At 41.2% G+C, this 26415-nt stretch overlaps 2 protein-coding genes across 2 annotated transcripts; one reads left to right on the top strand and one right to left on the bottom strand.

Moving 5' to 3' along the window:
• The first annotated feature begins 3254 nt into the window (after positions 1–3254).
• nr2e1 (nuclear receptor subfamily 2, group E, member 1) lies at positions 3255–11451 on the top strand. The gene is made up of 9 exons (XM_071479395.1): positions 3255–3909; positions 6818–6963; positions 7771–7858; positions 8234–8469; positions 9040–9186; positions 9544–9640; positions 9759–9908; positions 10073–10178; positions 10476–11451. Exons 1-9 carry the CDS (start codon positions 3849–3851, stop codon positions 10636–10638), a joined length of 1194 nt encoding a protein of 397 aa, XP_071335496.1. The 5' UTR covers positions 3255–3848; the 3' UTR covers positions 10639–11451.
• A 1026-nt stretch (positions 11452–12477) lies between these two features.
• Positions 12478–25914, bottom strand: snx3 (sorting nexin 3). The gene is made up of 4 exons (XM_071479396.1): positions 25707–25914; positions 16765–16860; positions 16267–16391; positions 12478–13314 (listed from the first exon to the last, which is right to left on the bottom strand). The coding sequence occupies exons 1-4, from the start codon at positions 25866–25868 to the stop codon at positions 13209–13211; spliced, it is 489 nt and encodes a 162-aa protein (XP_071335497.1). The 5' UTR covers positions 25869–25914; the 3' UTR covers positions 12478–13208.
• Between the last annotated feature and the right edge of the window lie 501 nt (positions 25915–26415).

Genomic DNA, 26415 nt, shown 5'->3' with positions numbered 1-26415 from the left:
ATAACTGTGAAAAGATTAAATCAGGTGGTAAAATGAAGATGGACAAATGAAAATCTATTAAACTGTGATCTTCACTGTGATCGCTTAAAAATCATGACTTGGGTCCCTTTTAAAATCTGGATAAACGTGCGGACAGGTAACCTGCATCTGCTGAGTGACTCCTGTTGTAGAACTGTCCGTGGTGCTGAAATCTCTTCTTTGAAAACTTTAACCATATTTAACCCCATCACGTGTTGATATTATCTCAGATAGGTTTGTTGACATTTTGTTAAAGCTTTCAAGTTGACCCTCAGCCCAGCACACATCACATCCCTCATCAAAGCACACCTGCAGTTGAGACAGTGGTGTCCTCAGCTAAACATTGTCTGTGAGCCATAAGATGACTGACTAAGATCTCCCGGGTCATTTTAAAGGCTGTATGGCTGCATGGGCCCTCAGTGAATTCTCCCTGTTATTTGCTCTCTGGACCTTAGTGACTTCTCCCTAAAGCCAATTGGTTCACGCCTGGTCGGTTAGGGGCCTGCAACAAGTGATAGCAGTGCATAAAAAGATGGTTAAACTATGCAGGCGGTTATAGAACAACAGCAGCAATCCCAAGTGTAGCCTACTGTAAATGCTGTAAATGCAAAAACAGTGGGTTTTTAAATAGGCTATGTGTAAGTGCTGAATTGAACGAACACTGTTGTTAATATCATTTACACATCATTAAAATATTTGCCAGAGCAACCCCCCCGCCCCCCAACTCCCCCCCCCCCCCCAAAAAAAAAAAAAAGAAACAGATACACAATCCACTGCCTCCTTTGTTGGCGTCATTTCATTGACTGCTGAAGGAGAACAGAGTCACTAATACAAAAAAAGTGAAAGAAGGCAACCCCGGCAACCATGATGTTGGTTATATTTGTGTAAAGGCTATCAGTGAATGACGAGGATTAGGACGAGTTAAGGAGATTATGTCACACATTCACCATTCACCCACCCTAGCAGCCACCCACACACATGCACACATACACTCACACACGCACACACAGACACACACACACACACACCACGTTCACATGCGTGCACTTAGAAATAAGTGCAAAATGTTATTGATCTGTGAGGATGGAAACGTGATTTCCAGTGCTTTCAGTTTAGAAGTCCACTGTATCGTTTTGCAACTGAGTCACCGATAAACACATGGTCGTTACCCTCAAAGAACAAATCCTCAAAAAAGGAAAAAAAAAATAGGAGAAGGGGGAAAATAGTCCCGTAATGAAGGTGCATTGTAGCCTTTATTGTGTGGACTATTTATAAGAGATATAAAAACACAATATGTGGCTATACACGTCCTGTTGAGGACCAAAGGCTTTTTTATGGGTCCCTGCAGGAAAATCAAGGGAATATCATAGTGGTTTCTCCTCAGGCTTGTTAGTCCTCAGCCGTAGCTGTTCAGCTAAAGGGCAGGTTGAAAGACACAACAATGGCTAATTGCAATTAACTACGCCTCTCCGCCTCGCCCCTGTCCGCTTAAATCGACACTTTGTGCGTCCATATGGCCTCCAGTGTACCGTGGGAATGAACACAATTAAAAACGGAATATGGATTTCTGGAGTTACCCGGTGAAAGCAAAGCAAGCTGTCAAGGTCAGAGTATCAGTGAGCGGTCCCGGCAGCCCGACCCGGGACCCTCCGGCCGGCCCGGCACCGTCCACAATCCGGTCAGTGACTGCAGGGGCTGCTGGGAGTTGTGCAGGACCGGGGTGGATGGTAAACCCAAAAACAAACATCAATCAATTTATTATTATTAGTATTATTATTATTATTATTATTACTATGCTAAATGCATGTTCTGGATTAGATATGATGCAATTGTAAGTGTAAATATGTTTTGGCTTTGGTGTTAAAGTTGCACTTTCAAAAGAAAAATGTGGAAAAAAGCAATAGGCCTAGTGGAGTGGCCTACTATAGAGTATAGTAAGCTATAGTGAAGGAACTGTACTAAAAATATTCTAAATATTTAAATATATTTCATATATTATATTATTAATATTAACAACTAAATATTTAACATTTTTGAAATGAGACTGCTGTAGTTCAGGTACGTGAGTGCGTTTAGTACAAAATACTAAAAACAAAAAACGAAACCACTGTTATAAGAGTTGAGTTAAAAGTTACGATTATTATTAGGCTATTATTGTTATTACAACAACTAAAAGTAGCAGTCGAGTTGAAATGTACTTAGTTGTTTTATCGTATTTATTTCTTCATCTTTCGGTTCATCATAAGCTATAGGTAACCTAAAATGAAAAGAGAAAAGTCAGACAAGGACAGAAAAGTCACTTTCAGTTTTCAAAATTTTAAATAGGCTATTTGTATAGTAAAGACTGTTTTCATTAACTAAACTGATTAAAATAAGTCTTTGGTCTTTCATGCAAAAGAGTTCCCTTTTTTTTTATCATCAGTCCCATATCAAATTCCAGGAGCCTTGTTTTTTTTTCCCTCACACCAGGCTACAGAGTGGAAATACCGTCTGTGTATTATTGCCAAACTGACTCCAGATCAAAACAATAATCAACATTTATCAATCGATGGCTAAACAGGACAAAAACAACAGCTGAAAACATCTGCAACAGGTTGAAAAACAGTTTGAAATAAAGGAAAGAGAAACTTACTTTTCTGCCCCTTACGAACAGAGGGAATAAAACCATATCACTACAATATTACAATAAATCTTCATATTTTGAAGCAATCCGTTTTTTTGCATTGTATAGTATTTTTTTTTTTAATCTGTGATGATATAACAAATATGTAATTCATTACTAATGTATCTATCCAAAAAAAAAAAAAGTGAACTCTTTCTACCTGAGCTGTTTGACAGTTGTTCTGAATGATCAGTCTCAAGCACTCACCCTTCAATCTTAAGGACTGTGTATGTTACCGGAGACGATTGTTTCTGTACTGTAGCGACTGTATGTGGGAAACGGCGAGCACTGTCTCATGTCTGAGCTGCTTGGTGACACATTTAAATAAATAAACCTACAGCACATTTAAATGTTGCAGACAGTTTATAGTCTATGCAACTTTTTTTTTTTTTTTTTTTTTTTAATGCCGTGCCTTTCCCTGATCCATGAGCAAGGCATTTCACGTCACTTGCACACACATTCACCCGATCGCTCACACACACACCCACATATAGACACACACACACACACACACACACACGCCAGTGACGTCAGGGTTGGAGTTTGGAGTAGAAAGCCAAGTGGATGAAGGAAGTGGAGATCTCCACCCTCCAGCCTCCCCCTGACACTTCTCATAAATATTACCAAGGCTTATTTGGGGAACTCGCACCACAAAGTCACATCGTGTCCTGGTTTTAACAAGCTTTCACCTGTCAGAATATCCGAAAATTGTTTGGTTTTTGTTTTTTGTTTTTTTCCTTTCTGCCTTTTTCATCGCAGCCTCGCTACCGTCGGATGCGCTCCGGGCGGCGTTTCCACAACTCTCAACTTTATGCGCCGGCTGCTGCGCCCCGAGCTGGAGGGCTGCTGTCGCTGTTAACCGGTCTCTGCCCCGGGGCTTCTCTCCCTGCGCGTCGCAGGCGAAGACTGCCTGGTACAATGCCCCATCCAGTGTCTTAGTATTCGCGGTCGTCGTTCGGAGATCTACTCTGTTTCAAGTTGAGCAACTCGGGACTTTTGACTCGCTGATATCGTCGCCGTTGGTGAAGAATTCAAGGAAAGTGCTGCGGTTTCACTAATTTCATTGTTTTCGTTTTGGTTTTTTTTATTTTGTTTTTTTAAATCAGCAAGAATAATAAGAGAAGGAGGAGATTTTTCACTCTGAACTTTATTGTAAAGTCGAGCGTCCATGATGAGCAAACCCGCCGGCTCAACAAGTGGCTGTTTGGATATTCTGAACGTCAAATCAAGTAAGTGTCGCTTTTCTCTTTCCCCTGACGCTCCTGGAGAATACTGAGTAGCCCGGCGTGTGAGAATAAGAGCTCTGTAACAGGCCTTCCTCTGGCATGGAGTGCAAAACAAAACAAAACAAGCAAAAATAAATGAATCAAAGTTAACAACATAAAGCTGCTGAACATGGGCTGCACAATACGACTTGATATTTCTCATGTCATCAGAGCTCCTCTGTAATAATGAAGTAATTTCGTTCCTCATGGTCTTACAAAAAAAAAAAACAAAAAAAAAAAACATGTGAGTAGTGATCCGTGGGGAATAGCTGTCGTCCGTTTGTTTCCCCCGAGCGCGCACACACACACTCACACACACACACACACACACACACACACACACACACACACACACACACTCACAGGTGGCTGCGTAGACTTGTCTCTATTATCAAAATAGGCTCAGGCTGATTGGACAGGCAATTCTTTAAGAAACAGATTTTTCGTAAGGCATATCAGGCATTTCAGAGGAAGGACACATGCTCTGGATATTCCTCTTCCGCAGCTCCATTTACGCCCCACTTGACGCCACTTGTTGCCTGTAATTTCATTTTCAGTCATGTCTTTAAAAGACTTATGATGCGATAAAGTGTGTGTGTGTGTGGGGGGGGGGGGGGGCATTCGCTTTTAATTTAGTTTTAAGATATCTGCAAGAGATTCCTCTGCTGTGGAGCTGTTAGTCAACTCTCTTCTCTGTCTGTTTGAAGGCGTGATTGTGTCTGTATGCGCGCCTTTCTGCGCTACTGTAAAAATCCTCTCATTTGTTCAATCGTCATGGACGTTTTCAGTGTTTTCAAATTACATTTTTGAAGATTTTTCCTCGTGATATTGAAGAGTCTCTTGGGCTTAGCATGGCTGGTTAAATTTGCAGTGGGTGTCTTTTATGTTTAACCTTTGCAAGTATCCCTCCACTAGGCCTCATAACGAACTCAAGTGAAATCAAACTTATAATATAGGCCCAAAGTAGGCTATTAGTTTTGCTTCAAAAGACAGGGGATGTTCCTTTTCATTAGACTGTGTATCTCTTTCAGTGGCTTTTACCTCATCCAAACGTGTGTTGTTCATGTCAAGGTGCTCTGGTTCTCTCAGCCTATGTTTTAATCCTCAGGTACTCAGATGTATCCGGATTTCTGTAGATAACCAACAACAATTCAATTAGAGTAAAACAACTCAAACCACAACATTACAGCCACTGTCATTCAAGTCCATAGCTGCCCACATTATGGGTGGTCAGTAGCAACATGTCCTTCTCTCAGTGAAACTTCATTTCCAGTTCTTTTAGCAGCTTCTCGCCTTGATGGTGATTACGGTAATAGAATATGCCATATATCTTCAAGCAATTACTGCACACAATGGAGACGAATTGGACCCCCGCGGCGGGAAGTTAAATACATTTCCCCCTCTACACAACATAATCGTGCGTCATTTTTATTTAACTGACTCTCAGACAAACACAGATTTGTGTTTGTCTGAGTGTGTCTTGCTGAACTTCTGCGCCGTTTCGTTCGCGTTTGATTTAATTAAGGCTTGGAACTTTTATTTTGGAGGTCCGCAAATGAGCCAGAGGCGCACAACTTTGTTTTGTTTCATATAATCTACTCAACAAGTGACTCCAAGCCGAGTTCTATTACAATTATAAATATATATAATATTTACCTGGCCTACAGACAACTACTAATGAGGATATCACTTATTATAAGGCAGGTTTAAAATGTTAAACTCTTGTAACTGGAAGTTGACTCTCAACAGGCCAACTCTCGCTTATAAAGAAACTTTGAAGGGAAATAAATGCTACATACAAAGTTGTCTCTGTCTATCTTAGAGCAATTACACGGCTGTGGCCTACGCTTAAATAGCCAACATGGCCTTCTGATTCTTAATAATCTGCCAATTGAAGCCCTGTAACTCTCTCCCGGAGTCATTGTTTTTGCTGCTGAGTGGTTATTCCCATGCTACCCTTTTTGACGGGTCACTGATGAATCAATGAGCAGGTGGCAAAACGTCAGTGTAATTACATAGACGGCTTTTCCCTCCAGAATAAAAAAAAAAAAAAAAAAAAGACTCCCTCATATGCATACAAATATACTTCTTTTTCATAGATTTGAATACGAAATCTTCACCCCAAAAAAAAAAAAAAAAAATCACATTTTTTCATCTACGCCGGGGTCGATTTACATACACTTCATTTGAGTTGGTGAAACGAGTTGGTGCGCATTATTCTCATGGTGCAGTGTCACTCCCTAATCCTGGGGCCTATAGACCTGCGGGATAAAGCAGCTGTCGAGTCCCATTATGAAGGGGAGTTGGCAGCTTGTCGAGATCCAGGCAGTCAGACGAGGTTCAATGGGGGAAAATCATTAAGTTAACACTTTCCCCTAATGTCTCCATTGTGCGCCCTCAGGCCATTGTCTTAGAGAGCTCAGATATGACGCTTCCCACCGGACTTTATTCTTGAAATGTGCGCAGTGAATTCCCATGGTCGGACGAGGTGCGGGGCGCTGTCCAGTGTGTGTGTGTGTGTTTTGTGGGGTCGTCGGACATAAACAGGTCATTTGTAGGACGGTTGGTCCATAGCTCCCTGAGGTGTCAAAACAAGTTGATTTTTGTCATTTAGGCCTACTGTATGTCACAGACATACACCGCGCCAGTTCTAACAGTCCACAATCTGCGAAACTCACTTCACATAAACTGTAACTGATTTTCTCAGGTTTTGTGTCAACTTTGGAAACTCTTCTTGCAAATTTATCCACATTTGCAATACTCATCACAGTCTGCCATAATATTTGACTCATTTAAAATTGAGCCGAGTGGCTTTCTAGTGCTTGATAATTCACTGAACATGGCATCTAACTGAAATTTGGGCATTTCCCAGGTCGGATTCTGGACATCCCATGCAAAGTGTGCGGCGACCGCAGCTCAGGGAAACACTACGGTGTTTACGCCTGTGACGGCTGCTCGGGATTCTTCAAGAGGAGCATCCGCAGAAACAGGACTTATGTCTGTAAATCTGGCTCTCAGGTGAGGCCTCCTAACAATTTATACAAATCCTATATGCTCATTCATCCTCTTTTTTTTTTAATTTTATTTTTACATTGGCCTACATTTTTTGTGGGAAAGGTGTACTTACTATAAGTGAGTCTATATTTGATCATTCTTTGTGGAGAATGGAGCAGGTTGGAGGTAAAAAGCAATCACAGGAAACTCAAGAGGGATGCACATTAAAAATTAAACCAAGCAAGCATTCAGTACCTAGTCATCCTGATGTGCGTCCAGTTTTCTTACACTGATGAAATGATATCTATGCCACCAGTACTGCATTTATCTCCAGGGAGATTTTTCTACTCTGGTTTTAAGTCTCTGGTCGTCATCCAAAAACCATTACCGACTATCAGGCTTTACGCACGGAAACTGGAATTTTACGCGCAGATGTGTGTTTGCTTTACTCCTCTGTGCGCTGTGTTAAGTCTCTCTTGATGAGCCTAATTGTGTCATGCCTGGGCCATTAAGTACTGGGCTAAACACCTCGCTGCTGTAATGTATCAGGTGTAATCCAATCTAATGTGATGACTCGAAGGCGAGGATTTAGGCAGCAGAGGGCGGGATAGAGTACTTATCCTGCGGGATGAGGCCGCGCTGGAGCCGCGGGGGGAGTGGGTCGATAACTACAAGATAATAGCACGATCTTTCACCTGGAGATTGGCCTCCCGGGAAGATAATGGCGGGAAGGATTCTGTCGTGCAAGCAGAGAGAAATTCAGCGGTAACCCCTCTCTTTTCTCCCCCCCCCCCCCCCCCCCCACCCTCTCTCTCTGTGTCTCTTGTAAAGGGTGGCTGCCCCGTAGACAAAACTCACAGGAACCAGTGCCGAGCGTGCCGCTTGAAGAAGTGTCTGGAAGTGAACATGAATAAAGACGGTAAATGGGCATAATTGAATTATCAGTGTGGTCATAGACACGCCATGCAGTGGCGTTTGGACTGGAGGTGGGCAAAGTGTATTAAGGCTATTAATCAAGGCTTAAAAGAAGTTGATAATTACCCAGTCTTTACTTGTTTTAAAGGGGATATTATTTGCACTCGGTGGGAGCGCAGTGTTGATAGATTACAGCTCATTATAGCCAATTATTTTTCCCTTTACACAAACAACATTTGATTATTTTTTTTTTTAGGAGCAGTTAGGATAATGATAATCCATTTGGAAAAATGTGATAAAGAAACCCCATGAACAAGCCACCGCTCCCTGCAGGGATCTTGCCCCTCACTCTGCGTTCCTCTGCTTGGTCGTTTCACAGCCGTTCAGCATGAGAGGGGGCCCCGGACGTCCACCATCCGCAAACAGGTCGCCCTATATTTCCGGGGCCACAAAGAAGTGAACGGATCGTCGACCCATTTCCCGGGATCCTCTCTGCCCGGCCCCCCCTTCTTCACCACTGTCACGCAACTGGAGCCTCACAACCTGGAGATGAGCACGGTGGCCACCACACCAGAGAGACAGGCCATCGTGGGTCTGGCACAGCCCACACCGAAGGTAGCTTATATTTTGGGATGTCCTATTATTATACCATTATTTGTTTATTTTCTTTTTTTTTTTTTTTTTTATCTCTGATTTAATGGCTGTAGGTTCTACTTGACTTATAAGTACTTGTCCTCCTCTAAGTAAACAGAAATCATTGATCAAATGTATACTGTGCTTTCTTTAGAGGTTTTACTGGGCTTTACTATTTTTAGCATTTAATGCCATTTTAAAAATCTAGAATTATCAGAATACACAAGTCCTTAATAGTTTATGATATTCAATGGATATTTGTATTATGGCCCCAAATGTTATTATAGGATTACGGGTTTGTTTTTTTTTTTTTTTCGTAAGGGTTAGAAGTTGAAATTCTTGTCCAGATTTAGCAGCCTGTAAGAGCCACAAATCCGCCAATTAGATTTCTCACTGTAAATCCACCACAAGCAACACTAATAATTATAAAACCAGGCGCCGGGGCTTGGAATTTGACCTTTGTTGTGCGCAGAGAGCATTGAGTTTTATTGTAACACAGTCTTTTGTATGATGACGATGATGACGATGATGACGATCTTTCACTTCCTCCAGTATCCCCATGAAGTCAGTGGTACCCCCATGTATCTCTACGAGGTGGCGACGGAGTCTGTGTGCGAGTCGGCGGCGCGCCTCCTGTTCATGAGCATCAAGTGGGCCAAGAGCGTCCCCGCATTCTCCACGCTCCCTTTATCTGATCAGGTACACTTTGGAGTGATGGGCTGAGGGGGATGGGGGGGGGGGGGGGAGACAAGGAGACAAGGAGTTCACAGTCTATCCTGCAGGGCCTTTTTTTTTTTAAGTGAACAACAGTCAAGAAAAACAGTCAGGAATCTAGATATAGTTTCAGTTTACAAGGTTTGATATCAGCCGGCGCCAGAAGCTCACACAGCCCTCACCAAGGGAACTGCACGGTTCGCAATATAGAATAAAAATATCCACGGCGTTTTTACACACCAGCAACTGTTGCACTGGTACTTAATGCGCTTGAAAGGGGCTCAGTGCTTCATTGTGCTGTACAGTGTCCAGTTTAATGCTGAAACGCTCCTTCTGTCACAGCTGATTCTGCTGGAGGACGCTTGGAGGGAATTGTTTGTTCTGGGCATCGCGCAGTGGGCCATTCCTGTGGACTCCACCACTCTGCTGGCTGTCTCCGGTAGGCACTGCACCTCTGTGAATGCAGGTCGCTTCAGGGCTCATGAGCCACAGGTGGAAATGTGTTACTGCGGTGCTGCCGTCCTGCCTGTTGACCTCTTCTCCACGTTTACCCGTAGGAATGAACACTGAAAACACAGAGTCCCAGCGGATGAATAAGATCCTGTCTGAGATTCAAGCACTTCAAGAGGTGGTCACCCGATTCAGACAGATGCGCCTCGACGCAACAGAGTTCGCCTGTTTGAAATGTATCGTGACATTTAAAGCCGGTGAGTCCCATTATCTCTCTGGGTATATCACAATGCTGTCATTGTCTTCACATGAGCCCAAAGGCTCATAATGGAAACCCGTATTGTACTGAACTCATTAACAGTGTGCCATTATTTATGTATTACACCAGCACCCTTTTAAACCCCTGCCTCCTGTCTTACAGTTCCTACACATGGCAGCACCGAGTTAAGAAGTTTCCGCAACGCCAGCGCCATCGCCGCACTACAGGATGAGGCGCAGCTCACTCTCAACAGTTACATACACACCAGGTAGGACTCAGCCCGGGTCATGATCCAGCGATGCTTTGCGCGCACGTTGCGCCGTCTCCTGCAGCCACATCCATTATGAAGTTAATGAGGCAATAAGCCGCCGCCGTTTCCTGTAATTTTGCACAGGTGTGACAGTTGAAAAGCGTTTTTTTTTTTTTTTTTTTTTTGTTTTTTTTTGTTGTTGTTGTTTTGTTTTTTTTTTAAATTGGCACCAGTTCGATCACAGATGTGCGTTAATTGGAGCGGACAGACCGCCCACAGAAAACGGCCGTCTCTCACCCCGGTGATGTGTTTCAGGTACCCGACTCAGCCCTGTCGCTTCGGTAAGCTGCTCCTGCTCCTGCCGGCGCTCCGCTCCGTCGGCCCGTCCACCATTGAGGAGGTGTTCTTCAAGAAGACCATCGGAAACGTGCCCATCACCAGGCTCCTCTCCGACATGTACAAGTCCAGCGATATATGAAATTCTCGCCACCTGTCCAGTGCGCACGGAAAACACTTGAGCTGCAGGCCCACAGACCCACCCAGCAGTCGGCAGAATGTCAAATCATAGCAGGTGTAACCATGGGTTGAGTTTTTTTATTAATTTTTTTTTTTGCTGAGCACAAAAATCTCTTTGGCTATTTTAAAATAGCCTGTTTAGGCCTAGGCTCCATTGAAACAAAGACTGCAACACAGCCGGGATTCACCAAGTAGCCTGTTAACAGTATCTCTAGTTAAGGACTAGCCTGTGATTTCCATTATAGAAATGCCTGTAAGGTACTGAAAAGTGCAACCTGTGGAGTGGACAGAGAGCCCACAGTGTTTAAATACCGCCTAAAGACTCTGGAGAGCTCCTGCCAAGTGTGTCTGACAAAGAAATGTTATATATTAAGAAGTTTTTCGAGTGTCTGTGAGACCAATGAGCTTGAAGACCAATTCAATCTTTTATTGCTGTGTTCAATCCCAATGGAGGAAACCAAAAACGATGGCGCATGAGTAATGGGGGATGCGAGTCGCTGTCCCTCGATCCGGTGCTGAAACCAAACGCACGGGGGCAACGATGAGGAGGTGGCAACTCTGTGAGACATTAGGAGAGGAAGACTTCGAAAGTATATGCTTGTATTGCCTCCTGACTGTAAAGCTACATTCATCTGAAGACGGTGTTTGTATTTAAGTGGTTACTGTCCTGTCTGTGTTGGTGTGTCCCGTTTGAGGCGCAGCATTAAAAATGTTTAGGTCGACTTTGTGAAGTTAGACACTAACACTGGATAAAAGAATATTCAGCACTTGGGAATGTTTTTTTTTTTTTTTTTTGTGATCTGTGATGTTTTTATTCTGTTGTAAATACTTAGAGTTATAACTATTTAGAGTTGTAACTAAGAGAATAAAATACACTGAATTCAACAGTTTTCATATAACCTAGATATAAAGCTACCAGCTGCAGTTACAAAGCATGTTTGTACTTCACATTATTGCAAATTATAGTGTAACTCTTCTCAGATTTAATTTTGTTGTCATTGATAAAATTTAAAAGTAAAATTTCACAAGATTTCACAGTGATGCTTTATAATAAGGGTATAAAACACATGCTTAATTAATGAATAACTAATGTATAACTTGTTATTTAATGGAGGATGTATTGTGAATTAAGAAAAGTTCAATGCTTAATGGATCATCAATTAATGACCATTCAATTACAGTTAGTTGACATATTCATTTACAAATGAGCTGTTATTGCAGTTGCATAAAAATGTCATTTCTGACAAAGCAGAACAGCACCTGTTCTCGTGGAAAACAAGAAGCAGTTTTTAATCAAACTGGTAGTCAGATGTAACCATCAACATGTTGCTGCTTGACCCAGTTGTCAATTGTTTTTTTTTATCATATTTACAAGCTATGGCACATGAGTCTAAAAAAGAATATAACACACAAATATGTTTAAGCTTTAAAAAACAAGGCCAAAGACCTACCAAATAAATGATTTCATAGGCATTAAACCATCAAGTCATGCATTAGTTATGAAGTATTTAAGCATGTTTTATACTTGTATTATCAAGTGTTGCCAGTTTTCCTTCACAAGAAGTCCAACCTATTTCTAAATCAAAGCTCAGGACAGTTTGAATAAATTCTCTAAATAGCCATAGGCCTAAAATACCTTTGTAATGGAGATGGTAGATTATGTATTTATTGAATAATAAATGTAATAACAAAGTTAGAATAGCTGTAATGGCTGTGGCAGCTTGCAGTATAAACTTGACTGTCCAGTGTGGAGTGTTAGGTGGGTCAACAGTCCAAATAAACAAATGTACTTATGCGTGGAGACATTTCACCTATTTTATTGGAAAATCTTCAAAATAAACAAAAATGGCACAGCAGTATACAAATCTCAAAATGCATATAGCCTGTAGAAATACTGCAGTTCCCTCTGTGTAAATTACTTCTTTCTTGCTAGAAAATCATTGTGATAACTGGGAAGGTGCTGGTTGATATACACACACATGTGCTTCCTTTTGAAGAGACAATCAACTAAGTGTGATATGGAAGTCAAGGCCCATTAAATGTGTGTGTGCATGTGTGTGTGTGTTTAGTTGCTAGTTATGGTGAGCAACATGCCAGTATTGGATATATATGATGGGAAATGCCGTGGGTCTTTACAAGAGCTTTGCATACATAGAACGCTCATTCAATGTTACTATATAAATGAATATATTCAAGACATAGCTAAATGATAAATACATAATATATCCATGTTAGTGGCATTTCCAGACATAAACAGAAATTACTATAAATTACTTTGAACCACAGTTATGTGTCGAACATTCTTGACTCCAATTAGAAGGTGAAAACAAACACCGATCAGGGTCACTAATTAAACTAAAAGAGGCAGTGAACGATATTATTTTTGGGAGGGGCGCGAGGAGAAGTAGTTGTCATTGAAATGTTTACTGTCTGAGAGAAACCTGGAGCAGTGAAGAGAGCTTTGGGTTGTCAGGCCAAGCTGGGCTGAGCAGGGTCAAGCCAGACCAGGCCAAGCAGAGCCATCTTTTCTTTTCAGGCTTGTCTGACTTTGGATGGGGTGTAGCTCTTGTCCACGGACTCCTCCTGTAGAAACATGTGCAGGCATCGTTCGTTCTGGGCTAGGGGGTGACCAGCCACTCTGAAACACACAACAGCAAAAGGCAGGTGTTTTGCCTGAGTACCTTCTCAAAAGGCTTGGTAACATAAATGTACCTTTAGACAGAGGGACACACATGGACAGACAACACGGGCAAAGACTGACAGGAGCACTGGACTCACTTAAGGTAAGAAGTCTGAGAAAGATTTAAGTGTGTGAATGTGATTATGTGAGAGTATTCTCTATATCTGTATGGGTATTTAAACACTGGAGAATGCAAAGCAGGAAAAAAGTCATATTCTACAGGTTTCAGGTAAGATATTCAGTACCACAATATCTTACGTTTCATTTCACCGATTTGCTAACCAAAGGCTGCACAACCAACTCAAACGTCTTCTAATTTTTCACATCTACAACTCCCTTCAAACACACCTAACTGCACAATGACTCTTGTATCCTCATGTCCTTACATTTTTTGGGGGGGCATTATTTCCTTTATTCAGTAGCTGACAGTGTAGATATATGTGTCCCACTTCCTTACTATGTGCTATAGAATATACAGTATGCAATGTACTGTCTACTTATCTTCATGGTAGTTTTTGCAGCTATACAAGAAATCAACATTCGGCACAGTACAGTACAGGACTTGCATCGTTAGATGTTAATCTAACTGCAACATAAAACCTCACTGCCAATTAATGTTTTTCCCAAGACTTAATAGTTTGTTTGTTTGTTTCTTGTGTTCCTGGAGCTGTTACACCAACTTGAACAATTACAATTAATTTTCTCAATTTTCTTTGTGTCCATCAACAAGGATTTGTTGCATCCCATTACTCTAGGGGTTTGAATTGCTGAAATGAACTGCAGCATCCTCTGTGTCCAGCTGGGAACCTTTGTTGCATGTCATTCCCCATCTCTCTCTCTCTCTCTCTCCTCATCTTCCCTCTTGCTACTGACTCAATAATAAAAGCTATAAACTGCTAAATGAAAAAAAAAACTGACACACATACATACATACATACATACATGATTTTTTTTAGCACACATTCCAAATTCAAAACCTGCTTACAGGTAGGATGGATTTGGGGTATAGCTATAGAGGAAATGTGGAAGGACAAACAAGGGGATGACATCCTAACCACAAGGCTACAATGACATTCTGAAACCATAGGTTTTAATAATCTCTGCAAAACTCACAGAATAATCAATAATCAATAGTACAATTAACACATTTTGTAAATGGTAATAATTGAAAAAGCTGCCTGCGTGAAGGCCTGAGTGATTGTATCTATACTGAAGAGATTTATTGATATTTTGAAGACTCTGACTTTATATATTGACTTGCAGTACAGGGACAGCTAACCAACATCTGTAACATATTTATTGTACATTACATACAATTTGTACAGACACTGATTTATGGATGTGGGTGTGTTTGCAATAATAGTATAAATGATTTTCTCTTACATCCAATCCATAAAAAAGACAGAGGTGTCAATTAAAACTCATGGAGGCATCAGACCCATCAACCCAGAATAAAGTGATACTAGAGCTTTTCTGAGAGAGCTTCAACTTCCAATCTTTTGGCTTTGGCGTACACGTGTTACCCCATCATCTACCTTTATCTTGATATCACCTTTGTTACAGCCGTATGTTATCACTGCATCTACAAAATACTGTATGTTTCTGACTATCTTTTCCTCCGTTAAAGTCACTTTGACATCAGGCTTCCCTTAATGTTCCTTTAGATGACGCAAAGGAGCTTAATGAGAATGAGCCCATGCACCTGAGACCCTAAAACATCTTGTTTTTTTAACAGTCAATTTTTCAGAAAAGATCAACATGATGAAATTGTGCGTATGCATGCACAACCTCTAAAGGGAAATATTTCAGACAAATTAAGCCGCCCCAGGGGGAGGCACTGACAGGTCAAATACCAGGGCAAATCGCTGGAAAGATCAAGATTGCCCCAAACAAACCCTATTTAATAGGTTTTGGAAATGTTGACATTGAGGACAAGGTGCAGCAGAAGAATGCTAAGATCTCAAGGCCTTTCTTTCTTTATGAAGTGGGGATGTATGCCCTTCTGTTTCTTACCCGAAGCATGAATTATGTTTGACTAGGCTAATCAAAAACTGACACTTATCTCTTCCTCTCCTCCTTCTCACTTGTTTCACAGCGACAATCATGTTTACCATTCCAAAAGATGTCTTCTTCACAATGCTCTCAATCACAGATTAAACAATGCTGCCAGCCCCATCGGCCAGTATTAAGTCTGAACAATGATATGATCAACAGCAGTGTTTCATTCATTGGAAGCAAGAAGGGGAGAAAAAAAATCTTAATTGCCAACACATTCTCATCTCCTTTAAAAAAAAACATATTTATGGATTTTAATTTTCTCAACTGTCTTTCCACACTTAATATTCCAACAGGAAACATTGATGCATTTGCACATGAAACAAAGATAATGGCCAAGTCTGCAATCAAAGCAAATAATTACAATCACACTGTAACTTTTATTGTTCCGCAGCTGAAAATGAGGACATGCTGGATCAAAAATAAGCAGAGGTGCACACACCAGCCCATGGAACCACGCGCTGTAATTTGAGCTGCAATTATCATAAATTACACATCAACAATAAAACAAATGTGGGAAAAATTATGTTGTGGGGTGCGCACTTGAGTCCTCTTTGGTTATTCTTGTCCTTTGCGAGGTAATTATAAAAGAGAATTAAGGAGGATAGTGAGAAAAAGACCTGCCTGTCTCCGCGGGTTCAGTTTGTTAACAATATGAAGAGAAGTGAAAAAGTTGAATCTACTTATTGCACAAAGTGTTTCATTGTTATTGAGAGTTAAAAGAACACCTCGCTAAGGTAGGAGCTGCACACAACTGCGACGACAAAAGGACAAAATTGTAAAGAAAAAATTGTTTTAACCTTATGGCAAAGTAGTGGAAGAACGGAGAAAGACAGAGGATGTGGGAAGGCTTACTTGTTGAGGAACTGCTCCAGACCCTGTCTCCGCTCCTCAATGAAAGAGTCATCAAATATCCCATCATCCCCTCGAAACGGAAGCTGTCGGATAAGAGCTTTACCAGGGAGAGGAGGGACGACAACCTAGGATAACAATCATAGGGCAGCAGTTAAATATGTATATACAGTAATTTATTAAAGAGGGTTTTACTTACAAATAAGAAATAAACTGTAAAACAATCCTTAAGTGAGCCTGTACAATGTGTTCGGCTAACCATTTATATATGTCATTTCTGAGGCTAAAAACCAGACAGTTTATAGGCTGAATCAATAGCAGGACAAAAACACAGGCAGCATATAGGGGAAATTTTCCTTTACAGACCACAAAGGTTTCAGAAGATCTTTGAACAACTTTCTCCCTGATACATATACATCCCTCATGCGGTCAATGTTGTATGCTGATTTGATAAGCCAAGTACTCAAGAGGCTTTTTGCTGAGTTCACCTCAATAGCTCACCTTGCTCTCCCTCTCCAGCTCCGCTCTGAGCCACTCAAAGTCGCTGTACCGCCTCCGAACACAAGACTCCTTCAGCTTAAAGATAGGTAGGTTGGTCTGAGGACACACACACACACACACACACACACACACACACACACACACACACACACACACACACACAAAGGTGACAAATTGTTACAGCTGCCTCTCTGAGAGTTTGAAGAGAATTTTCTTTAAGGCACAAAGTAAACCTCAGAAAACTGAGTTCAATTCAGTGAACCCATGTTAAGCCAGGGCTTTAAATCCCGGTCAGTACACACTTTACTTCGTGTACTGTAGTGCATTATTTTTTTTTTATTTCTGATTAATATGGATGTCATTATTTTCCAATTAACTGAGTGTTTAGTCTATAAAATATTTGAAATTAGTGAACAAAGATGCAAGTCACAATTTTCCAAAGACTAAGGTGACATCTTCTGATTGCTTTTGTCTATAAAACACAAAGATATTCTACAACAAATGACTGTCTCTAAAATTCAATTGTATTCACAGAAGTAGGGTTTCCTTGCCACACATGCAATTTTTTCTTGATGCATGATGGCTGCTTTAAAGTAGTAATAATGCACAAGGTGTGCCAATATAATAAAAAAATCGATGCCTCCCTTTAGGAGGTGAAACAACAAATCGATTAATTCGTCAGCAGAAGGCGGGTAAAATGAATATGCTTTGTTTTAGACTGTTGGCTGGACAAAACAAGCAATTTGAAGACAACACCTTGGGCTTTGGGAAACTGTGATGGGCATCCTACATTATTTTCTGACATACTATATACTGAACCATTAATCAAGAAAATAATCAACAGATATCAATCAATAATGAAAATAACTCTTTAGGTGGAGCAATCTGTCCCTTAGTATCACAGACCGGACTCCATCATTTCAGGCCCGCTGAAACACATGTTGGCATAAACCTTGTGACATTAAAAGTAAGTTTGCTTTGTAATTAGTATAACCACCATTAAGGTTAACTGACAATGTATCACTGTTGTTGCTATGGTTACCTGTGGGTTAATACACTTTGTGAATGTACAGTTGACCAGCGACATGTTTAAAAATGTCCCAAACTATGATTTTAACAACTACAAACAAACTCACGGGTTGTACTTCTTGTACCAATAGTATAAATAACAGAAAATAATCAATACCAAGCTGAAAGGTGTGGGTGTACGGTCTAATTACACTGATTTCAGGTATAGCCTTGTGTTATTTACTGTGACTTTCTTAAAATGAAGGAAAAAAACCAAAATTCCTTCAAATTGAACCAAACTGAATAGAAAAATTGAAATTGGCCTCGAGGCAAAAAGATTAAAAAAAAGTCCACTTATGTTTTTCTCACCAAGGTCTACTGCACTGAGAATGTTTTGCCATTTATTTTTTATTTTTCTATAAATGTGCGACAATGCACAGATGTGCACATAATTCCAAGTTGCTGTTGACAAGCACTTGAGAGTGAATTTCATATTAAAAAGAGGAGATGTTTCGACATTGACAGAGAACACTGAAGCAAACAGCACATTACAGCACAATGCCAAACCTCTTCACTAGTCCTGGCAGCACATGGCCATCCCATGACAATATACAAACAAGAAGAGAGTGAATGAGCATTTCATTGGCAGGCCACATTCAGAGAAGGTCAGAATTCATGGAAGGAGGCGGAATCACAAGAGCAAAGCAATTGAGCAAGTAGGTGCAGCATGAATACAGTGTAAGCAACAGATTGATCGATGAGCAGACAACTGTGACTGTGCGACTGTGCGGTAAAGGGGATGGAGAGTTAACTAGAAGCCTGAGTAAATGGCTGAACAAAAAAGAAAGGAGAAGGGGGGTGTAAAGGGAGAGAAGAAAAACTGGAGAGGTTGGGAGCTTCATCTGGTCTGTGCAGGACTAATTGAGGAGCAGGGAGAGCAGGAGTGGTCTTTTTGCTCTCATGGTCTTTCGCTTTCAGTTTTTTCCCCCTCTTCATTTCCCTTGCTCTGTGATAATAAGTCAGATTTTCTGCCCTTGAGACTCCTCTTGTTGTATTTCAATGGGGAAAACATGGGCATTTGTTTTCTTCCCTCTCTGCTCTGTCCTCTCCCCAGTCTTCAAAATTATCGATCCCACCCAGATTTGATGGGAAAGAGCAAACAAATCCGATACATTATAATCATGACGAGATCTGCACGAAGCCAACATCATGTTTGAAGGTAAAACAAATGCAACAGTTGGAAATTAATAAAATACAAAGTCAGCTGTAAAATTGAACGCAATCCCACACATCAGCTCAGCCTCAAATTCTACGTTTACAAAGACAATAATGCTCCTTTTTGCCATGGTGAGAGGTATAATCATCAAACTGTATGTTTATTATTGTAGTTGCAGTGGTGTTGAAATAGACTGCATTATACTGAAATGTGTTTCTCATGTGCAACACCGCCACTGTGACCTCAGTTATAAATATACATACATGAATTAATACATCTCTGACACTGTCAACAAAAAATGGCCATAATAAGAATAATGAAGGTAGAATATGGGCAAGAGCTGTTACACTGGATTGCATTAAAGTGTATTAATGCTTGTAAGTGTCCAAAATGTCATTACTAAATGGCAGCTGAGGGAAACTGTGGAAGTTAAGAAAAGAAATATTTTCAGATAGATTGATTTTTGTGATGATGTGGCACGTTAAGGTTTCCTTCTAAACAGTTTAAACCCTGTTTGTCTGTCACTGCACCTGCGTCAGCTAAACCTTCTTGCAGGTCCTTTGCAGACGTGTGGGAGTTATGCCTTGACCTTTCTGCACAAATTGGTCTTCCAGATCTTGTCTTGACTTCCACAGTTCGCCAGACTTTTGCACATGCCACAATTACTGTATTTTTCTATTTTATAAGTTCATTAAGCAAAAAGTAACAGTGTTTGAAGGCTCATTTTTAATGTATGCCTGTTGCAGGGGTGTTGCAGGGGTGTTATTATTTTTTTCTCGTGTGTGTATCTGAGAGAAACCTTCACTACAGGGGATGAAGTTTAGTTTGCGGTGGAAAGAAAATTTTACTTATCCTGTATCTTTGATAACATTTATGTTGTAAGGTAATTGTCTTGTTCTCTATTCTATTGCATTGTTTTGTGTATTTGTGAGTTAAGCGTCAGTAATTATGTTAAATTTCTCCTTTTGCCAGCTGATTTCAAAATCTTTCATTCTCAAACTTTTATGATTAGGGCTCACTTCAGTGTTAGCTGGAACATGAATGTTGTTTTACTTTTACAACATGACATCAGTTTAGTTTATTTTTATTTTTTGTCCCCACCACCACTAGCCTTCCAGCTCTTTTCAAACAAACAAATAATTTTGTATCTAGTTCTTTCTGCGACCATAGCATTGCCTGCATAGAATCAAAACACAGACAGAAATCACACTTTGCTGGATTAAAACACTAAGACTGGTGAAATAGCCTGGTTAAGATGACAGTTACAATAATAGGAGTACTTTCTTACCCTGCCTGTAAACTCACTGAGTCTCTACCACTCCCTCTTTCCCACTGAGTTTTTATGTCACTCACCAGCCCTGAAACCTTCCCTCTCCCACTTATTTAAAGTTCTCTCCAGGTGAAGTTGTCAATGAGCCCCTCACTCCTCCTCTTTCTCAGGTCACAGGAGAAGTGGATTATCTTAGCTTTATCGCCCCAGTGCTCTAGCATTAACTCCACTCTCCTCTCACCATGGCCTGTCCCTGCTGCGTCATGTTACCTCACAGCATGGAGCGCCGCAAAGTTAATCCCCACCACAACAGATCACAGTTACAGGTAATCTGCCACCGCCGTGACTCTAATCCCATCATGTGCACACAGAAAACACTTAACCGCACGCACGCACGCACACACTGATGTACACCAAGTATGCATACACAGGTGTTAAGTATAAAGATTTGACCAGTCATACAGTTAACAATGTAAATATAATAGCCCAAAGCATTCAAGCTTGTTTGTAAGCACACAGTGGAACCATCTCCATACAATGAGGTTAGCTGCGAGAATGTAAGGAAAGTCACCTGGCCTTTCAATCATCTCGCCCTCTCAAACCCTGTGATTAAGAGATTGGCCTTGCAGGACAAGGGGAGGAACGAAAACGACAGAACTGAAAAGTGAGAGGTCTCACTCACTCTTTTTTCTCTCTCTCTCTCTCTCACACACACACACACACACACAGAAAGAGGCGGTGCGTGAGAGCTCTATGAGTCAAAGATCAGGTTTCCCTGGCCTCTGTTCTCTTCATGGCTGGTTAGAGGTTAAGGCCTGGGTGTCTCAACTTACTGGCCCCTGCACTGATTGGGACATGGGACCAGCCCAGACCCAGCCAGGTCTTAGCATTTCATTAATTGTCTAAAAAAGGCACACTTTGCCCCGCTCGCTTTCTTAGAGACAGAATAAAAAGATAAAAGGAAGGTGACAGAAAGTTAGAAGAGGGGGAAAAAGGAAATCCAAAAATTTAGCAAAGCCAAATAAGCACAAATGAGGAATTAATGGTTATAGTAAAAGCAGGATTAAAAGAGAAAATAAAAAAAGAAGCATAAAGCTAGATGTGCCTCTTTCAAAGTAGACCTCCTAGCTTCACTTTCCATTTCAAGTGTACAAGATGCAATCTACGCTCTATAGGAAGAGCATGTGATTCATAATGTGTGGGACACAATACCTTAGGCTCATTGAAAATGGGTTGAAAAGAGGCAGAACCCTTAAAAACACTGAGACAGAGAAAGAGGGAGAGAGGGGACAAAGATCACTCATCTCCTGAGAGAATAGTTCAAGGCCACCATGCATTAGCTTTTAGCAGGATGGATTAAGTCAAGTTTGAGAGTGCGCATCCTAAACCTCCCCCATGCCCCCTTCTTACCCCTCCCGTATACTCCCCTTTCAGAATAATAGCATTAAAAATGGCAACATAATACCATCTCATTGCATCATATTCCAAAATGGGGAGAAAAAAAAAGACAGGGAACAAAAGCGTTAAGGCTATGGGTCTTTTGCTCTCGCCTCTCCATGTACTCTCTCACTCGTTCCCGTGCTTGCCGGCCCCTGTGGCCTGACAGCCTAGACTCGCCTAGCTGGCAAAAAGCTGCTTTGTTGCCATAGTATCAACTCCCACTTTTGATACTGTCATTTCAAGTAGGATATGGTAGCCTTGATACAATATGTTCCCTATTTCCATTAAAATAGTTGTCGAAGAGGATGCTGTAGACTTTGGATTACACTTGACTGTGCCTGACAAGCGCCCCCCCACACACACCCACTCCCCATCTCTCCCCATTTTATTAATGACCAAAGGCCCCCGCCCCAATGCCCAAATGGAAAAGAGAAAGAAAGAGAGAGGGAGAAGCTATGGGAGTAGAGAAGAGGAGGGGTAGAAGGCTGAGTGAGAGTGAGAGACAGAGCTATAAGAGGCCTTTTATGTACTCCTATCCATAAACAAAGTGAGATCCCAAAGTTCGCTCCCCTGAATGTGCTCTCTGGATGAGATGGGAACCAACTAAAGACAAGAAATTTTGATAATACCCAACACCCTCCCCATACACACACATGCACACACACACCCTAACTCCCATCCCCTGTTTACTGAGGATCCAAACGCATACACTATGCTGCTTGAGGGCTTCCTCTCAAACCAGTAACAACCAAAAAACCATTTAGGTGGTGGACTCTACTGAATAACTTTAGGAACCATTAGGAACATGAAAAACATGAAAAACATGTGCAGAGGCAGGAAAAAACACTTTTTTAATTTTAGAAACTACACTTAAAACGAAGGGATTTAGATGAGAACAAAAAGCCATTGTTTCAACACGACCCTGGACATTACAAGTCTGCTCAGGCAAAATGAGATATCCGCCTCCTTTCAGTATGAACTTAGCTTCCACCTCTTTAAAAACCCGACTGAAAGAAGTGGATTGATCCTATTGATTTTAAACACCAAATGCAGGCCTGGCTGTCAACAAGTGAGTCTGTAACGTGCTTCACAGCAAACTGTTGGCTTCTCACATGATAATCCAAGCCTTATACAATTTGTTTCACCGTGAACATTCAGCCACTACCACTGAGTCACAAGCCAAATGCATAAGCTGACATTCATCTAAAGAGACTCAAGGGAAACTTTGCAATATCATAGAAAGAATAAGACCCTGGTTTGGTGTTTACACTATACTGTATACCATTTAGTTATCACAGGGACTATGGTAACCACACTATAAACCAGGCAACTGACTGCACACAGCTGGGAGTGAAATGGGATAAGTGGGCAATGGGATGAGGGCTAGTGAGGGGGTGGCTTTCTGCCCTCCCATGGGTGGGAGGTGTGGGGGTAAGGTTGGGGAATAAACACTCCAGCTCCCCCACACCCTGGCCTGTTTCATTCTTCTCTTCTCTCAATGAGGGGATTAGGCAGACTGTCTCAGTGCGGCCACAAGGGCTCTCTCGATTTCAGATGGATAGCGGAACCGCAGTGAGAACAGGGGACAGGGACGAGTTATAAACAGAAGCTATATAGCAAATTTAGATAATAAAATTAAAGTAGTTCTGAATATCATAGGCACGATGGAAACAAAAAGAGTAAGACAAATGCTATGCATTCCAGGCCTACGCATTGTGGCTAACGCTCTTAACATGCTGGATATGGAGTAAAATGCTTCTAAAGAAAGCTGAAGAAAGGAGAAGGAGAGAAGCAAAGCAAAGTTGACACCACGTTTGTTGAGAAGTGAGGGATGCGCCGCTTCTTCTGTGGTCTTATGCAAAGCAGGGTCACACAGGGCTATGAGGTGCACAATAATGCTGATTACACGCATATGCTAATTATTACACGCTAATCAAGTACAGTAGCCTTATATTCAACGCTAATGCCTGGAGACGGCTTCTCTTCTCTCAACCCATTTCTTTAAGGTAAAGGGAAACTATAAATACTTGAGGGCTGCTCACCAATCTAAATACTCCAGGGTACTAACTACAGGGGTGTCAGTCAACTGAAATGACAATTTAGAGATAAGAGATGAGGCAATCAGATGAGCCAAGTGACTGCCTGACAATTTCAGACTCTTAGTGGAGTCTGCACATTAAAAATGCATACAATAGAATGGCTGAATTAATGCAAAATTGTATGTGGTGACAGACATACAGAAAAATAAATGAGAATATCTTATGAAGAAAAAAACAATTCTGAAAATAATGCAATTGTAAACTAAACCTATTTGTCTCTCGTAGTTCATGTGTATTTCAACAATGCCTAAGTTTAGTTTGACAATTCATTATTGCCATTAGAAACAGCAGTTAAAAAAAAAAAAACACTCTCAGCATTCAACCATGTCACACAGTCTTTATCGACAGCAACATGGTGTTTGAACTGCAGATGTTCAAACTTTCGTTTGCTTTGAGCTCCTCTAGGACTTCCCATCCACATTGGCTCTGCAGTGGAGCCTGACACGAAAGGTCGACAACTCAATGACAACTAAGCAAACTCCATCTTCTGATGAAGATCATGTGATATGGTCGGAAGCTTCAGGACAAGTGGATAAGCGGCCCTTGAGTGGAGACTGGAGTTGCAATTTTTGTCAATAATTTAGTATGACCATTGAAAGCTATGTGTTAATTTAAACAGTGCTGGTTAAAAGTGGTCAAAAATAGCTTAGTTTTGTGTGTGTTTGTGTGTTTATATGTATGTGACAGAGAAAAACGCATGATACAGGATCTGTGTTTTGCAACAGCTGTCTGTGTCTAACTGTTATTCTCCACACTGATTGTTCAATAATGCCACATTTCTGGACAGTAGAGCCAATAATCTGAGATGTCACATTTCACAGGCATTTAGTTAAGGTGATTCTTTACATAAGCATTTGACCAACTATCGTCTAGTTTACAAATGGCAGAAACTTCTGAGTAGAAAAGCATTTGTTCTCCCCTGCAAGTTCCTCAGTTGAGTAGGAGGAAGGAAATGCGCTGCATGAGGTGGGTGGGCAAGGCAGGAGAGGATCAGGGAGCATCCTGCATCCTGTCTACAGTTTCAGAGAAGCTGACTTGCTAAGCTATGTTCCCCTTTTAACGTGATACTGGAGTTCACTACTTTAGATGACTTAACTTGATGATTAATCAGTGAAACCAGGAGAATTGCGAGCTAGACTAACCAACATCCTCCACTAAAGTAGTATGATGAGTATATGAAGGAGGGAGCTGAGCATTTGGTCGCCTGGGCCTAGTTTCATATGAAGTTGGTCATTAAGTGTGAACAATGCTGTTATCTATTCTTTGCAGTCAAAAGATGGGGTGTGGCTAGAGTTAAACTGAACTGAACTGTTCGGGAAGACATTAACGTATTGGAGGGGTTATTCAATAATAATTTATTCAGCTCACTGTGCAGGTTACATAACTCCATCTTAGTTGTAGAGATGGCTCTAGTGTGAGCTGCAGTCACGACACAATGGAAAAAACACTTAAGGCTAATGTAAACACATTCCCTCCTCTAGCAGAGCGATAGCAAACTGACAAAAGCAAATATAAGTAGGTTTACTGTACTTGTTAACATTGTTGTCTGAAGCCTGTTGACCTATTAACTAATATCTGGGCAAATAACTTCAGCTCAACGCTAACGTCAGTATCTGACGTTAACTCGTTAGTTTGATGTCAGGCAGCTAATAACTGTAGGTTCATTCTAACGAGTATGACTAGCCTGCTAGCTAGCGTCGGCTAACTCGTTTCGCCAGTAACCTCTTGCTATTCTTACACAGCCATTCGCACATTTAAATGTCGACTCTGTGATAATATGGGCGTTTTTGACTGTGGCAAACCTGATGTCAAGAAGTCATAACTTTCTTTGACCAAAAGAAAAACGGTTGCTAGCTCAGGTAACTAGCTTACAAGCTAACGTCATTAGCACTTGTTACTGCAGGCTCACCTTCAGTCTGACTTCATACGTGGTGTATCTGCCCCTGCCGACCCCGACAGTCTCAGGGTTGCTCACATCGATCTCTAGAAAATTACTCGGGGGTCCATAAGCATCATTTAGGTTCTGAGGCTTAGTGAAGAGCCTTCTTGTATCGGCTATGGTATCAGCCATTTCTCCCCTGTCCTTCTAGCAGCTAGGGATAATGTTAAGTTAGCCAGAACACAAACGTGTACATCCCGTTGCTAACCTCCAAAATAAAACATTTGTCCAATATTGTGTTCGCGTAATAAAAAGTATGGCGGGAAAGGCGCATTGTTTTAGATGTCCGTTTGTATTCAAGTATAGTGCATATTTATATGTACACATTTCCACATTACTTTGTTTTTCTACACACCTAAAAGTGTAATTCTAAGTTTTATGTTGAAGGCAAATCACCTAAGTTCCGGTATTGCTATGTCTGTCAGTGTCGCTGGATTAAAGACTTCCGATCAGCTGAGGCTCAGCTGACGCTACCCGGACACCTGCTGCTCGGTTTGTTTACACCCTGTCAGCAGGCACATTGGCCGGATTCGTTTATTAGACAATGCACACAAATGTATTCATTATATCTGTACGATCTGGACCAGTCACGCTTCACAGTGTTACATAATTACTGTTGAATTGCGAAAACTAAAGTGACCGTGAGTTCAACACACTTGAAATGTGCAGGATTTGATGC

Source organism: Trachinotus anak, unplaced genomic scaffold (genome assembly GCF_046630095.1).
Source record: "Trachinotus anak isolate AG129_WGS33_773 ecotype Australia unplaced genomic scaffold, CSIRO_AGI_Tana_v1 ptg000005l, whole genome shotgun sequence".
Classification (NCBI taxonomy): Eukaryota; Metazoa; Chordata; class Actinopteri; order Carangiformes; family Carangidae; genus Trachinotus; species Trachinotus anak.
The sequence above is the reverse complement of the archived record's forward strand: the minus strand, read 5'-3'. Positions and strand labels throughout refer to the sequence as shown.

Bases quoted from the DNA above. Each gene is read 5' to 3' on its own strand.
- snx3 (XM_071479396.1), bottom strand. From the start codon at position 25,868: ATGGCTGATACCATAGCCGATACAAGAAGGCTCTTCACTAAGCCTCAG. The intron at 16,392-16,764 runs GTGAGCTATTGA...TTGTTATCCTAG, and splicing joins AGCTGGAGAGGGAGAGCAAG to GTTGTCGTCCCTCCTCTCCC. The intron at 13,315-16,266 runs GTAAGCCTTCCC...TGTGTGTTTCAG, and splicing joins CTGGAGCAGTTCCTCAACAA to AGTGGCTGGTCACCCCCTAG.
- nr2e1 (XM_071479395.1), top strand. From the start codon at position 3,849: ATGATGAGCAAACCCGCCGGCTCAACAAGTGGCTGTTTGGATATTCTG. The intron at 6,964-7,770 runs GTGAGGCCTCCT...TCTCTTGTAAAG, and splicing joins TCTGTAAATCTGGCTCTCAG to GGTGGCTGCCCCGTAGACAA. The intron at 9,187-9,543 runs GTACACTTTGGA...CTTCTGTCACAG, and splicing joins CGCTCCCTTTATCTGATCAG to CTGATTCTGCTGGAGGACGC.